The 15,758-nt window shown below is 40.3% G+C and overlaps 1 protein-coding gene across 2 annotated transcripts in view; it reads right to left on the minus strand.

The window, feature by feature from the left end:
• wdfy3 (WD repeat and FYVE domain containing 3) overlaps nucleotides 1-15,758 on the minus strand; it is a 381,322-nt gene that overhangs the window by 172,003 nt on the left and 193,561 nt on the right. For both annotated transcript variants that reach the window (XM_048527789.2, XM_048527782.2), the window contains 3 exons: nucleotides 10,560-10,720; nucleotides 2,508-2,619; nucleotides 503-693 (listed from right to left, as the gene is read on the minus strand). In XM_048527789.2, coding sequence (XP_048383746.1) covers nucleotides 503-693; nucleotides 2,508-2,619; nucleotides 10,560-10,720 — 464 coding nt within the window. The remainder of the gene's footprint in view (nucleotides 1-502; nucleotides 694-2,507; nucleotides 2,620-10,559; nucleotides 10,721-15,758) is intronic.

Below are 15,758 nucleotides of genomic sequence, written 5' to 3' on the forward strand. Positions count from 1 at the left end.
GCAGAGCTTGGCCTTTTCTCATATTTTTTCATGGCTCATCCACTATACAATTTAATTTCGCTCTTTTTCTCTCATGCCGCCTTTAACTCCAACATCTATTATATGCTTTTTAGTTCAATTGGGGGTTTACTCAAACATCATTCTGAACGAAGTCCAACAGCAAATTTTAAAACTTGTTTATCCAATAAATACACATTCAATATTAATCTACTTCACTTAGTAGAAAGTTTCATTACATTTCAATCAACTACAAAACATAAATAAAGTTTGAATATTTCTGTCCATAGTCTGAATCTATATAGATCCAAACACTGAATTACAACACAAGTAAAACTGCCCAAAATTTGTTTCATTTGTCACATCATCTGTTGTTTGAAATCCTTTTTGTTTCTCCGTGCATTTTATTCATCAGCATTAGTATAGCACAAAACTACTTATAAATCGCTCTAACCTACAGATATGAGGCTGTTCCCTTAAACAGGAGTTGCAGTGAAGCTCTTACTTGATAGCCCTTAATCCTCTCCATCTCTTTGCTTGCCAGTGCATTACTTTTTACCACACAAACAAGAGCCTTCACAGCAGCGTAGAGGCCTTCAACATCTGATGCCATTGCAACCAAGCCTAAAATAGCAGCTGCTCCGCCAATGTATTGTAATGTAGTGGCAACAGGCCTAGGAACAGAGGTCCTCACACCTGACAAAGAAAATCCTCAATTAAAAAAACCAAACAAAATGATGCACTTAAAAACCCGTAAAACATTCCATCAAGAACAATAATCGACAGTAAGTATTACATAAAAAGAAACTACTGCAAGGAAGCCCTGTTTTACTTTATAACTCATGTTACATCTTTTAATAATGCAATTGGAGAATGAATGACAAAATTTTAACAAAAGCTAAATATGAAGTTAACACAGAAAATGGCATTATTATTTAGTATTATTCTATTAAATTATGCAGGCAACGTCTGGTACAGAGTTAAGGCATGATCTGTTATAATATCACATTGAGGACAGTGTTATTTTAAGATTATTTCAAGCAAACAGAGCTCCAATTTTATCTGTTACAGAGATAGTAGGAATTGCCGATGCTGGAGAATGAGGTAACAGGGTGTGAAGCTGGATGAACACAGCGGGCCAACGAGCAGAGGAGCAGGAAAGTTGATGTGAAGAAGGGTCTCGGCCCGAAATTTTATCAATTTTATGTGTTAACATCATGTAAACTTGGGCCCATCATAGCGAATATAATATCCAGGGCCATTTTAAGAAATCTTATTTAAATACTGTAGGGCCTTTACAATATTGGAGAGGGTGCACAGGAGATTTAACTGAGCTGAAGACAGATTAGATATACTGGGGCTGTTTTCTTTGAAGCAGGGCGGACTAAGTGGGGAGTGTGATTTAGATGTAAATGATGATGAGGCGGAGACAGAAAGAAACCTTTCCCCTGATTACTGATCAATGACCGGGATATAAATTTAAAATAAGTGACAGGAGATTTGGAGGGGATAGGAGGAAAAGATATGTCACCCAAAGGGTGACAGGAATCTGGAACTCGCTGCCTATGAAGGGTGGTAGTGACAGAAGCCCTAGTAACTTTCAAATAGTATCCAGATGTACACTTGGAATGCCAAGACATACAAAGCTGGTGTTGGAACATGGGACTAGAATAGCTAATTTGTTGTTTTTTGACCTGCCACAGGCCTCTTTTCTGTGCTGCAGAACTCTAACAATCACTGTCACAATGAATTTCGCTAAGGGGATAGGGAGCAGAGCGAGTGTAGCAGGAGGCCTGAAGCCACTGTGATGTACCCAGCAAAATAAATAGTACTTTGGAGAGGTAGAGAAGGCCATGCAACCTGTGAGGGTTGAGGAGGCCACACTTTGCTGGGCTTGCAGCAAATTCACAGAGTACTCTTGGTCAGGCTAATGTCAAGTGTTGAATCCAGTTGGCCAGAATTAAAGCACAAAAATAAAAGAAAAACATTAAAATTGACTATTTAATTTCAGTGAGGCCTTGCCTGTATTTGAAGACGTGTAGCATGAACCAGAAAATCAGGCACATGCTGCAGCAAAACTTTTAATACACTTCCCCTTATGTAAGTGAAAGTTGCTATATTCGTAGATGGTCTTTGGCTATCAGAGAAATATGACAGGCAGTGAGTTCAACTCAAGGATCACCATACCACGGATGAGTGGGCAATGTTCAGAAGGCAGAACTATGATGGTGAACTAAGCTGGTGCAGGAAGTGATCTGTGCTCTTGGCGTCACTCTGCATTGCAAATAACCAACTAAACCAACCTAAGCCCTCGTGTCCCATTTTTGACGCTTGGTGGGTTAAAATCAAGGCTGATGACCAACAAAAATTTTTTTAAAAGTGCAACTTTTACGATAAAGCAGACTTTGTTTATCATTCTGAAATAACAGTAAAGCAGATTTCTAATTAATAGTAAATAAATCAATAATTTGAAATTTCCAGTGTTCAGCTAACATTAAACAACACCATACCCAGGTATCCAATAAGAGCTGCACCAATCGTCCGTGCTGGTCCATTTAAATGCCCTGCAGCATTATGCAATAGTTTTACAGGTGTAGCATTTTCATGCGAGGAAATGGCCATCTGCACAACAAAAGAATGTAATCTGATATTAGAAGCTAGGAAATTCTACTCATTTGCTTTAAACTTTGTAGTTTAAAGTGAGGGAGGAGCAGTTTAAAACGGACCTGAGGGGCAATGCTTTCATGCAGAAGGTGGAGCATATTCAGAATGAACTGCCAGAGTACGTGGTAGATGCAAATACAGTTACAGCATTTAAAAGACATTTGAATAGGTACGCGGGTAAGAAAGTTTAGAGATATGGCCCAAATGCAGGCAAACGGAACTGGTTCAGTTTAGGAAACCTCGTCGGCATGGACAAGTTGGGCCTAAGGGCCTGTTTCTGTGCTGTATGACTCTAACGTTGTAACGTTGTTACAGCTTGAGCAATATATTCAATCATTGTGCTAAATATAAAAAGCCAAATTATCCAACTTGCTTGTATATTGGTCACCTTTATAACATTTTTCACTATAAGGAAGTTGTGACATGTAACATTGGAAACAAACTAACTTCCTTACCGAATAAAATTTCTGTGTTCTAATTTTCAACCTACTCATTCTGCACATGGGGTCTCACCTCCCTTTCCCGTTTGAAAATGGCAAGTGAAAGCAATTTACAGCACTGAACGTCTTATTCACACAGCATCACTATTTGGCCTACTAACTCTATCTATAGAGGGAACCTCTCATTCATTAAAAAGAGGATAACTTTGTGTCCACAGCCAGTAAATGACACCCACAATTTACATAAATGTACTTCTCTCTCTTGGGACACTGATTACCTGAAACGGAATGTGCGCTTTGCCTACAACAGCAACCCTTGGGTCAGCTTGGCTGGGATAATACTCTGGAGTTGAACCAGCTGGAACTACGCTACTTCCTATTAAATTTTCCTGCTGTAAGTTCAACTTTGACTATTAATCAGTCTAACATAACTTGTTATGTGAAGCCATTCAGGAAGAATTTAAGCACTAGTAACTTCTATCTTTTCGAGTTCCAATAGCGAGCGAAATCAGCAGCTTAATAAATAACAAGTTTTGTATAGTTAGGTATGAGACTACAGATTCTGGCACAGAGTATGGTTTGGTTTCAAGTTTCAACCTACAGGCAGATACATATGACCAAGCTCTTCCCCTGCGAGGAAAATGGATATAAACGTTAGTAGACAGTAATTGACGTAGAATACAACGTTAGAGTCATACAGCACAGAAACAGGCCCTTTGGCCCAACTTGTCCATGCCAACCAGGTTTCATAAACTGAACCAGTTCCGTTTGCCTGCATTTGGGCCATATCTCTAAACTTTTTTACCCGCATACCTGTTCAAATGTCCTTTAAATGCTGTAACTGTATTTGCAACTACCTCGTACTCTGGCAGTTCATTCTGTATATGCTCCACCTTCTGCATGAAAACATTGCCCCTCAGGTCCATTTTAAACTGTTCCTCCCTCACTTTAAACCAATGCCTTCTAGTCTTGGACTCTCCTACCCTGGGGAAAAGACCGCGGCTATTTGCCTTATCTCTGCCCTCATGATTGAAATTCATACAATCAGGATACCCCTCAAACTCGCTCCAGGGACAGAAGTCCCAGCCTATCCACCCTGTCCTTATAACTGAAACTTTCCTGTCTCAGTAACATCCCTTGTAAAACTTTTTTGCACCATTTCCAGTTTAATAACATTTTTCCTACAGCAGGGTGTCCAGAACTGTATGCAGTATTCCAAATGGGATCTTAACAATGTCTTGTAATATGACGTCACAACTACTGTACTGATGCTTTGACCAATGAAGGCAACCATTCCAAATGCCATCCTCACCAACCTGCATACCTGTGATGCCACACTGCAGGAACAATGTATTTGCACCCTAGGTCTCTGTTTGACAACACTCCCCAGGGCCCTACCATTAACTGTGCAAGTCCTAACGTAGCTTGTCTTACCAAAATGCAATAGCTCACATTTAGCTTCAATAAATTCCATTATATTCTATATTCTCACCTAAATCATTTATATAAATGACGGACAACAGTGGATTCAGCACCAAACCTTCTGACACATCGCTGATCACAGGCCTTTAATGTCTGAACAACCCTCTACCACCACCCTCTATGTCCCAGCATCAAGCCATTTTTATATCTAATTGGCCAACTCTCCTTGGGTCCCATGTGATCTAATCAGACTACCTTGCAGAACCTTGTCGAAACCTTGCTAAAGTCCATGCAGGCAACGCTCTGCCTTCATCCCTCTTCTTGGTCAGCTCTTCAAAAAAACTAAATCAAATTTGTGAGACATGATTTCCCATGTAAAAAGCCATGCTGACTATTCCTAATCAGTCCTTGCCTTTCCAAAAGGGTGTAGATCCTGTCTGTCAAAAATCACTCACAACTTAGCCAAAACCAATGATAAGCTAACTGGTCTATCATTCCCTTGTTTTGCCTTGCAACATTTCTTAAAATAATGGCATAATTCTAGTCACCCTCCAGTTTTCCACCACCTTACACGTAGCTGTAGATGATACAAAAATCTCCTCTCGCAGCCCCACAATTTCTTCCCTATCTTCCCACAATGTCCTAGAATACACTTGATTGGGACTTGGGGAACTATCTATCTTTGTGCCTTTTAAGTCCCTCAGCAACACCAATTCAGTAATGTGGATTCTTTTCAAGACATCAACATTAGATTTCCCATAGTCCCCCAGTTTTCCTGTCTTTCTCCACAGTAAATATTGACAAGAAATATTTATTGACAATCTCACCCATCTCGTGTGGGTCCACACATGGGATGACCTCATTGGTCTTTAAGGGTTCCTAGTCAGTGCCTCGTTACTTTTTTGCCCTTACTGTAATTGTAGAATCTCTTTAGATTCTTCTCTACATTATCTGCCTAAACTACCTTGTGTCTCCTTTTCTGCCCTCCTGATCTCCCTCTCAAGTGTCCTCCTACTATACTCAAGGGATTGATTTGATTCCAGCTGCTCACACCTGACCTATGCCTTTCTCTTGTCTAGAGCCTCAATATCTTTAGACATCCAGTATTCCCTATACCTGCCAGTCTTTCTCTTCTCGTAACAAGGACATGTTGGCCCAGAACTTTCGCTATCTCACTTTTGAAAGCCACCCACTTGCCAGATGTCCCTTTACCTGCAAATTGCCTCCCCCATCAAGTTTCCAGAGTTCTTGCCTAATACCATTGACCTTCCCCCCATTTAGAGCTTTAACTCACAAACCAGACCCATCTTTAAGCCGAGCTAAATGGATTCCAGGTATTCAACATGGTATCGAAGATGATAACTCACCAAAACGTTTGCAGAATGTCAGCAACACCCCCCCCACCGATCGTAACAAAAGTACATTTCATATCCCATTCAGTTAGAAATGCAGAGTTTGAGCAGCAACTGCAGCTCAATCATGGTAGATACCATATCTTAGTTATAAGAGCATGTGCTCTTATCCTGTGCATCCACGTAATGCATTTTAGTAATAACTGCCCCCAGTTTTAAAGTTTCAACAATTTACATCATAGCCAATGATAAATGTAGTTGAAGGACCTATATACAGCAAATTGCTTTTTGCCAACTATATTGACATCACAGTTATCTAAGCCCAATGCGGCACTCTGGAATTATACATCACCAACTACATAAACTACATTTTATCAAATGAAGGGCTTTTACAACTTAGTGCACATTGTGAGGCTACGTCATCCTTTAGGGCTTTCAGTGATAGCGTGGACAACCAGAGGACTTCCTCTTTTGAACTCAATGCCCTTTTTTCTCTAACACCATTTTATAAATCAATTCTTTATCGTGATTAGTGGTTGAAGGAAACTGAGATGTAAAAGGAACTATCAGGACACCTTATACATAAACGTAAACTGAATTGGGATTTTTTTTTGTTGAAGAACGATCAAAATTCTTTTCAGATCTTTTGTAGCATGTTCTGAAAGGATTACATTTTAGAATCCACAGCATCACCTCAATGGCTAGGAATAAAATGGGTTGAACAAATAACCCAATAGTTTTCAAGCAATACCTCGGATGCCACATCTTTTGTACTGGAGAATTTCTCTTTCATATGTTATTATACATATAAATCAGTTGAATGATAATTCGTGAAAACTCTTTTCAAAAGAACTAACTTCCACTTTGGTTTGTTTAATAATTTAAAACTAAATTACTAAACCTTTTAAGATACATTTAAATCATCAATTGTATTTTCTTTTCACAACAGATATAAACTACTCAACCGTTCCAGCTTGCTCTCATGTTCATTGAGATTATAGTTGATCTGCATTTTAACTTCATTCACTCATCTTGGCTGAGAGCTCCATATCTCTTAATACTTTTGATTAGGAAAATTTATCAAAATTAATGGCATTGACAGAATGCAGAGCTGGGCTGAGAAATGGCAGATGGAGTTCAACCTGGATAAATGCAAAGTGATGCATTTTGGAAGGTCGAACTTAAATGCTAGATACAGGATTAAAGGCAGGATTCTCGGCAGTATGGAGGAACAGCGGGATCTTGGTGTTCAAGTGCATAGCTCCCTCAAAGTTGCCACCAGGTGGATAAGGTTGAAAAGAAAGCATATGGTGTTTTGGCTTTCATTAACAGGGGGATCAAGTTTAAGAGCCACGTGGTTATGCTGAAGCTCTACAAAACCCTGGTGAGACCACACTTGGAATATTGTGTCCAGTTCTGGTCGCCCTATTATAGGAAAGATGAGGCGGCTTTGGAGAAGGTGCAAAAGAGGTTTACCAGGATGCTGCCTGGACTGAAGGGCTTGTCCTACGAGGAGAGGTTGACTGAGCTCGGACTTTTCGCACTGGAGAGAAGGAGGAAGAGAGGTGAACTGATCGAGGTGGACAAGGTAATGAGAGGCATGGATAGAGTCGATAGCCAGAGACTTTTCCTTAGGGAAGGACTGACTGCCACGAGGGGTCATAGTTTTAAGGTGTTAGGAGGAAGTATAGAGGAGACGTCAGAGGGAGGTTCTTCACCCAGAGAGTTGTGAGCGCATGGAATAGTTTACCAGTGGTAGTCGTGGAAGCGGAGTCATTAGTGACATTTAAGCGACTGCTGGACATGCACATGATTAGGATTATTCCACGGCACAATATCGTGGGCCAAAGGGCCTGTACTGTGCTGTACTTTTCTATGTTCTATGTTCTAGATTCAAAATTATCAAGAGAACTGGAATTTACTGCACATGTGCAAGAGATTAGCACACTTGCACTACCTTTGCAAATAAATACGTTTTCCAAGTTCTTTCTTGAATGATTTGGCTCAAATTTTAAGGTTTACACTGGATTGCATAAGACATATGGGCAGAAACAGGGCATTTGCTGCAACTAGTCCACGCTGGTGTTTATGGTCCATGTGAATACCTTTCCCACTTTTCACATCAAAATTTACCATAGTAAAATCAGTTGCCCTCTCCCTTAAATGCTGATCTACATTCCTTAATTATATCTGTAAATATCTTGCAGGGCCTAGATGACATTCAGAGCTTAGCTTAGAATGTAAAGCAATATTTTCCAATCAATAACCATCCTCATTACCCCTACAACCTATCCTCTACTACCAAACAAGAACAATAATATGCCTCCAACTTTCCATTTTTAATTTTAGCCAACACACTCTTGCATACAACTTTAGTGAAGGCCTTCTTAAGGTACTACTCGATACAAATAACATTAAAAATGCTTGAATTACGCAGCTTGTCTTGAAGTACCTGTCAGAAGACAGAATGCATGAATGTAGTACTTTCCATGATACAAACATTTTAAAACACTTTACAGTCAATTAATTACTTTTGAAGTGCATTCACTGTAGGATTGTAAGTGATCTAACAACCTATTTGCATACAGATCTTGGTAAGGTGTCATGCAAAAAAAACACATCAGAAACAGCACCTCTCTTTTAGCACTGTATTGGTGTGTCAGCCAAGAATTTTATGCTCAAAGCCAAGCGTGGGAATCCAAAACTGTGAATCAGACATAAATTCCTACCAAGTAAATTACTGCTGCCGATTCTGAAGCTGGATCACAGAACAGAATATTAAATCTTTTCCTCTCTCCAGAGATGTGACCAGACTTGTTGAATATCTTCAACACTTTGTTTTTATTTTGCTTTCCATTTTTGTCCTATCCTTTGTAAGTCCTACTTAGTTCTCAATTCCAAATTCTTCAAATGCCCACTCACTGTTCCTTAATTATAGATTCCAACAGAAGTTAAACTGATCTAACAATCCTGATTTTTCCCTTCTGCTAAGCAATAATTCATATGTTCTCTCCAGCATAATTAAGAAACAGTAATAAAGGTTGACTGAGTTAATGATACCCACATCTCATGAAACAAAAATAAAGAAAACATTTTGCATACCCTTTTGACCACGTAATAGATAGAACATTACAGCACAGTACAGGCCCTTCGGCCCTCGACGTTGTGCCAACCTGTCACACCGATCTCAAGCCCATCTAACCTACATGTACGCCCAAATGCTTGTCCAATGATAGCTTAAATGTACCTAAAGTTGGCGAATCCACTACCGTTGCAGGCAAAGCGTTCCATTCCCTGACTACTCTCTGAGTAAAGAAGCTACCTCTGACATCTGTCCTATATCTTTCACCCCTCAATTTAAAGCTATGCCCCCTCATGCTCGCCATCACCATCCTAGGAAAAAGGCTCTCCCTATCCACCCTATCTAACCCTCTGATTATTTTATATGTCTCAATTAAGTCACCTCTCAACCTTCTTCTCTCTAATGAAAACAGCCTCAACTCCCTCAGCCTTTCCTCGTAAGGCTTTCCCTCCATACCAGGCAACATCCTACTAAATCTCCTCTGCATCCTTTCCAAAGCTTCCACATCCTTCTTATAATGCGGTGACCAGAACTGTACACAATACTCCAAGTGCGGCCGCACCAGAGTTTTGTACAGAGTTTTGTAATGGGCCATAATTCTCCGTCTTTAGAATTTCATTGAGAACCCAATCCATACTTAACATTGTATTGCTGAATAAATGAAATGTACTTAAAATTTTTCATCTTGCACAGGTCAGTACAATTTGCAACAGTACTCAACTCAGGGAAAAGCCAATATTTATACTGCGAGAGGAGTATGGTGATTGGTTGTTAAGTGGACTCTAATGGATAGAGATGTCACCATGGAGAATGCACCAGATAAACAATTAATTACCAGGTTTTTTGTTTTAATTTTAAAGCAGGCCACTGCCCTGAGAAATGAATTAAGGAATAGCTAGACTTATTTTGATGAGTTGCAACAGAGGCAGTGTGCGGACATGTTCTTTCCAACACTTTCCTAATGAATAGCCTAAACCTGCTCCTTTTTATTTAAAGGGTCTTATGGACTGCACAGGTTTGTGTTTATTGATATATGCAACTTCTATTAGACTCAAGCGCACCACACTGCAAGCTCAACTGACAATCCTAAATTGACTCTGAACAGAATTACACAGACACTCAGGATTATGCAGAAAATGATGTACAATCGAAAAATCAGATCCGATTATGACTCTCACAAGTGCAAGTTGGCTGGTTATTGTCAGCATCTTATTTACTATGAACAGAAGAGATATGCTGTTGACACAATCCATCAATCATTGGGATGTACAACTTACATACCTGGCATCCAGCCTACTGCAGATTATCTGTAAGGATAAGGTATCTGAGTAAAAGGGAATGCTAGCTGTTCCATGCTCCTATTATGCAGGAATGAGTTGTCTTTGGCACGAACAGGATATTGCCATCAAGCCAAGTTAACTTTATGCCTATCACTGAAATGTGCCATTTGAATTTGAATGCTGGTATAATACCAGATCTAATTCTGTACTACCAAACAATTTTGCAAATTAAACGCAAATATGTGCAAACTGAACCGCATCTTAAGGCATACTTTTAGTTCGTGCATTTCCTCTAAATGCTCACCTTCCATTGTTTGCTCACCTGTTTGGCTATGGTTTTGCTGTCCACCTTGTTGTAATTTTTTCTAATCCTGGCCACTGTAAGTGAAGAGACTGACAGCGCATACAACCCAAAAGATACTCTCTCCTCAGGAATTAAACTGATTGGAGATGGAATGATCACTTCAGATTTTGAATCCTTGCCTTCATGAAAGGAACACATTACCAATATTTGAATTAGAACAAAAAAAATCTATTATCTTTAAAGAAGGTAATTATCTTTAAAGAAGGGAACTCACATCAATGCCAAATTCTTGCACCTGAATAACTTCTAATAATAAAAAGAAATCACAATAGCAAAACTATCTATTGAGAGGACTCGAGAGGAAAGTTATATGTCATGGAATAAAAAGGTCAGTTGCAACATGCATTTAAAATTGGTTTGAGTGATAGGAAAGAGAATAATGGCCAATGGATATTTTTAAGGCTGGAGGAGGATTTGCAGTGAATGTCTCCAAGGGTCAGTGCCAGGACCTTAGCTTTTCTTGATATATACTAATGATTTAGATCTTGGTGTGCAGAGGGCATTTTTGAAGTTTGTAGACTACATAAAATTTGGAAGAACTGTAAACCATAAGAAGGACATAACAGAGCTCAACAAGGACACGGACAAGTTAATGAAGAGGTGAAGGAGTGGTTGATGAATTTCAATGCAGTGTGCAAGGTGATGCATTTTGGTAGGGAGAACATGGAAAGACAATACAAAATAGCGGTATAATTTTAAAAGGGTGCAAGAGCAGAGGCAACTGGGTGTATATGAATGCAGATCACAAAGTGGTAGGACAGGTAGAGAAAGCAGTACACAAACCTTTACTAAGAGGCAGAGAGTACAACAGCAAAGAGATGTCGAACTTGTATAAGACATTTGTTAGATCTTAGCTGGTGTAGTATTATAGTGCTGGAGAGCACATTACAGAAAGGATGTGAACACACTGGAAACAAAGAAAAAAGTTTACAAGAAAGGCTCCAGGGATGAGGACCTTCAGTTGTGAGGATAGACTGAAGAAGTCAGGTCTGTTCTTCTTGAAATGAAGGAGGCTAAAAGAAGAATTGATAGAGGTTTTCAAAATCAGGAACAGGCTGGATGCAGTAAATAGGGAGAAACTATTCCTGCTCTTAAAAGGAACAAGAACTAGAGGGCATATATTATTCACGTATGTAGACTTTCCATTATAAGCTTCTTTTAAAAACTTTTTTGGTGATTGCATCTCATTCATTTCTGTAATCTAGAGATTCCATTGTATAACTGTTAAATTATACTAATTTCAGATTATGCGTCATAAATATTACAGAATAAATCTCTCAGAAGTAATAATGTGTAATGGTATTTTCAATATACAAGTATCAAGGTGATTTTCATTAAAACTATCACTAATCTTACAATGTAGAATTTATATTTGCTTCAACTGAAAGCTACTCGAAGAACAAAATATTAATACAGTATTATCATTGGTTTATTTTTACCTTGCATTGTGTGTGTTAGGTTAAAAAATAGCAACAAAAACAAATTACACATTGCATAAAGAACAATTCTTAGCCAAATGGTGCAATCCAAACTTCTTAGAAAATTTTGGCTTACTGCACGTAATTTGCAATATTAGAACCCATGAGTATTCACTGCGTTTAAATACAGTGTCGCTGATTTTGTTCCCTCCTTAAAATACACATGAGGATGAGTTGTAAAGATAATTGAAACATAGGAATTCAATATAGCACAAGTTGAGAAACTGGGATAAATTAAAAAAAAATTGAACCACCACAATAATACTGCATGGTACGGTGCAGAATAATATTTGAAAGGTTTAAACAGTGCATCCAGTAGTGGAAAGGAGGTGGGGGCAGAAATATGTAAAGTAATATATTAAGGAGTGAAAGGCAATTTTAACCACCTCCAAAAAATGTCGTAAGTGGTAATGAAAGGAGTATAGGAAAGGTAGATTTTACAAGATGCGCAGGTTTCTCCTTTCCAATCTAGTATGTTAAAAAAAACTGCCTAAAGCAGGAGCATTTCTGGATTTCTCTTGGAAAGTGAACTAGAAGAAATAAAGAGAGGAATGCTGGCGAAAAGGCAATCACAAAATACTTACATAATTAAGGTAATGATCTGAGAACAGCAAGGTGAAAGGAATAGAATGCAAACGAGCTAATAGTAAAATGACAAAATCTGAATGAGGGAACATCAACTAGCAAAAACAATGCTCAGAGAAGTATCAGTACAAGAGGGATGTAAGACATTTAGAATGACAACAATGCCAGAAGAAAAAAATTGCACCTAAAAAAAAGGACAAATCAGCCAATAAAGACACATCATGCATGAATAAAGAAAAACAGAAAAACCAAAATGTAAGAAAAAGATGGCGCGTGGTTAGCACTGCTGCCTCACAGTGCCAGGGATGTGGGCTCAGTTACTGCCTTGGCCAACTGTGTGTGGAGTTTCCACATTCTCCCTGTGTCTGCATGGATTTCCTCCCACACTCAAAAGATGCACAGGTTTGGTAGATTGGTCGTGCTAAATTCCCTATAGTATCCAGTACATACAGTGGATTAGCCATAGGAAATGCAGGATCGGGTCAGGAGGGAATGGGTATGGGTGGGATACTCTTCAGAGGGTCAACGTGGTCTTGGGCTGAGTGGCCTGCTTCCACACTGTAAGAATTCTTTGATTCTAAGATGGGTCCCAACCCTATACGTCAACTTTCCTGCTCCACTGATGCTGCCTGATCTGTTGTGTTCCTCTAAGTCCATCCTGTGTTATTCCAGGCACAAAACAAGCCTGCTGCACCATTTGACAAGATTACAGCAATTCTAATCTTAGCCTCAAACTGACTTGCCTGCATTATTCCCTTGACTCTTATTGCTGGAAAATGTTAATATATTTAAGGTAAGATAGAAAATAATTCAACCTCCATGCTCTCACAGGTAGACAGTACTGAAGATTCAGAATGCTCAGAAGAAATTCCTTCTCATTTGTTTCAAATGGATCCAACCTTTTCAACTTTCCTCATTAGACAAATTCATCCCGTACATCAACCGAGTGTACCTTCTCAGAACTGCTTCCAATGCAAATACATGCCTTCTTCAAAGAGAAGTCCACTGTTACGGTCTCACCAATATGCTGCACATTTCGATCAAAACTATCTACTTATTCCCCTTGGACCATTTCAATTGCTTCCCTGGTTACACACTTTTCCATTCTTAACTTTGCATGTTCTATGTACAAGGACACCCAGACTCCTCTGTTACTGTAATATTCTGTCATTATTCTTCCCTAAAGTAATATTTTGCCATGTTATTCTGAAGAACTTCATATTTTCCACTTTATACTAGACCTTATAAAGACCATATCTTTTCATTTTTCTATATTTTTGACAGTACACTGAACTGGGAAAAGGACTGTTCTGAAAACCTGGAATTATGGAAGGAATAGCCATACTTTTTAAAACAAACTGGAAGCATTTATTTCCACTGTTCTTTGTTCAACCAGCAAGGGAAATTTAGTTGCAGATGAGCTGGCACAGAGTCTGTGTATAAAATGAAAATCAGCCAGCAACAAGTAATTGTTTACTCTGTGAAGTGACGACCAGTTTTCAAAGACAAAGGCCTTCTGCCTGCTAACAACAGTCGAATTGCTCCTAGGTTGCTGAAGAAATTGTAGGTGCTATCGAGATATCCAGAAGACTTTGGTCCTTTGAAAGGGAAGGTGGCGGTCTTTTCTCTGCAATAAATAAACCTAAGCTTGAAGGAAGCCAGTTTACTTTCCCTCACCATTTGCTCTAAGCTTGTTTCAGACATAGTAGGAACTGTAAATGCTGGAGAATTTGGGATAACAAGGTGTAAAGGTGGATGAACACAACAGGCCAAGCAGCATCAGAGGAGCAGGAAGGCTGACGTTTCGGGCCTCGACGCTTCTTCAGAAATAGGGGAAGGGAAGGGGATTCTGAAATAAACAGGGAAGGGTGAGGGCAGGGGGGGGGGGGAAAGAGGTGGACAAAAGACAGATAAAGGAGAAGATAGGTGGACAGGAGACAGACAGGTCAAAGAGACAGGGATGGAGCCAGTAAAGGTGAGTGGAGGTGGGGAGTTCGTGAGGAGATAGGTCAGTCCAGGGAGGACAGACAGGTCAAGAGATCGGGATGAGGTGAGTAGGCAGGAGATGGGGTGGGGCGAGGGGATAGGTGGGAGGAAGGGCAGGTTAGGGAGGTGGGTATGAGGTGGGCTGGTTTTGGGATGAGGTAGGGGAGATTTTGAAGCTTGTGAAGTCCACATTGATATCATTGGGCTGCAGGGTTCCCAAGCAGAATTTGAGGTGCTGTTCCTGCAACCTTGGAGTGGTATTGATGTGACACTGCAGGAGGCCCAAGATGGACATGTCATCTGAGGATGGGAGGGGGAAAATCGGAAATGGTTTGTGACTGGGGGGTGCAGTTGTTTATTGCACCAAGCATAGGTGTTCTGCAAAGCGGTCCCCAAGGCTCCGCTTGGTTTCCCTGACGTAGAGGCGGCCACAAGGGGAACAACAGATTTGTATACCACATTAGTAGATGTGGTGAACATCTGCTTGATGTGGAAAGTCTTCTTGGAGCCTGGGATGGGGGTGATGGGGATGGTGTAGGGCAGGTGCAGCACTTCCTGCGGTTGCAGGGAAAAGTGCCAGGTGTGATGGGGCTGGAGGGGAGTGTGGAGCAGACAAGGGAGTCCCGGAGAGAGTGGTCCCTCCAGAAAGCACATAAGCGTGGGGATGGAAAAATGTTTTTGGTGATGGGGTCAGATTGCAGATGGCGGAAGTGTCGGAGGATGGTGCGTTGGATCCAGAGGTCGGTGGGGTGGTACGTGAGGACAAAGGAATTCTGTTTTGGTTGTTATTGCGGGGAGGGGATATGAGGGATGAGTTGCGGGAAATGCGGGAGACACGGTCGAGGGCGTTCTCAACCACTGTGGAGGGGATGTTGCGGTCTTTGAAAAATGAGGACATCTGAGATGCACAGGAGTGGAATGCCTCATCCTGGGAGCCGATGAGGCAGAGGTGAAGGAATTAGGAATAGGGGATGGCATTTTTGCTGGAAGGATGGATGGGAGAAGGTGTATTCTAGGTAGCTGTGGGAGTCGGTGGGCTTGAAATGGATATCGGTTTCAAGGTGGTTGCCACAGATGGAAATAGATGGATCCAGGAAGGAGAGAGAGG

The sequence above is a fragment of the Stegostoma tigrinum genome, chromosome 1 (genome assembly GCF_030684315.1).
Source record: "Stegostoma tigrinum isolate sSteTig4 chromosome 1, sSteTig4.hap1, whole genome shotgun sequence".
NCBI lineage: Eukaryota > Metazoa > Chordata > Chondrichthyes > Orectolobiformes > Stegostomatidae > Stegostoma > Stegostoma tigrinum.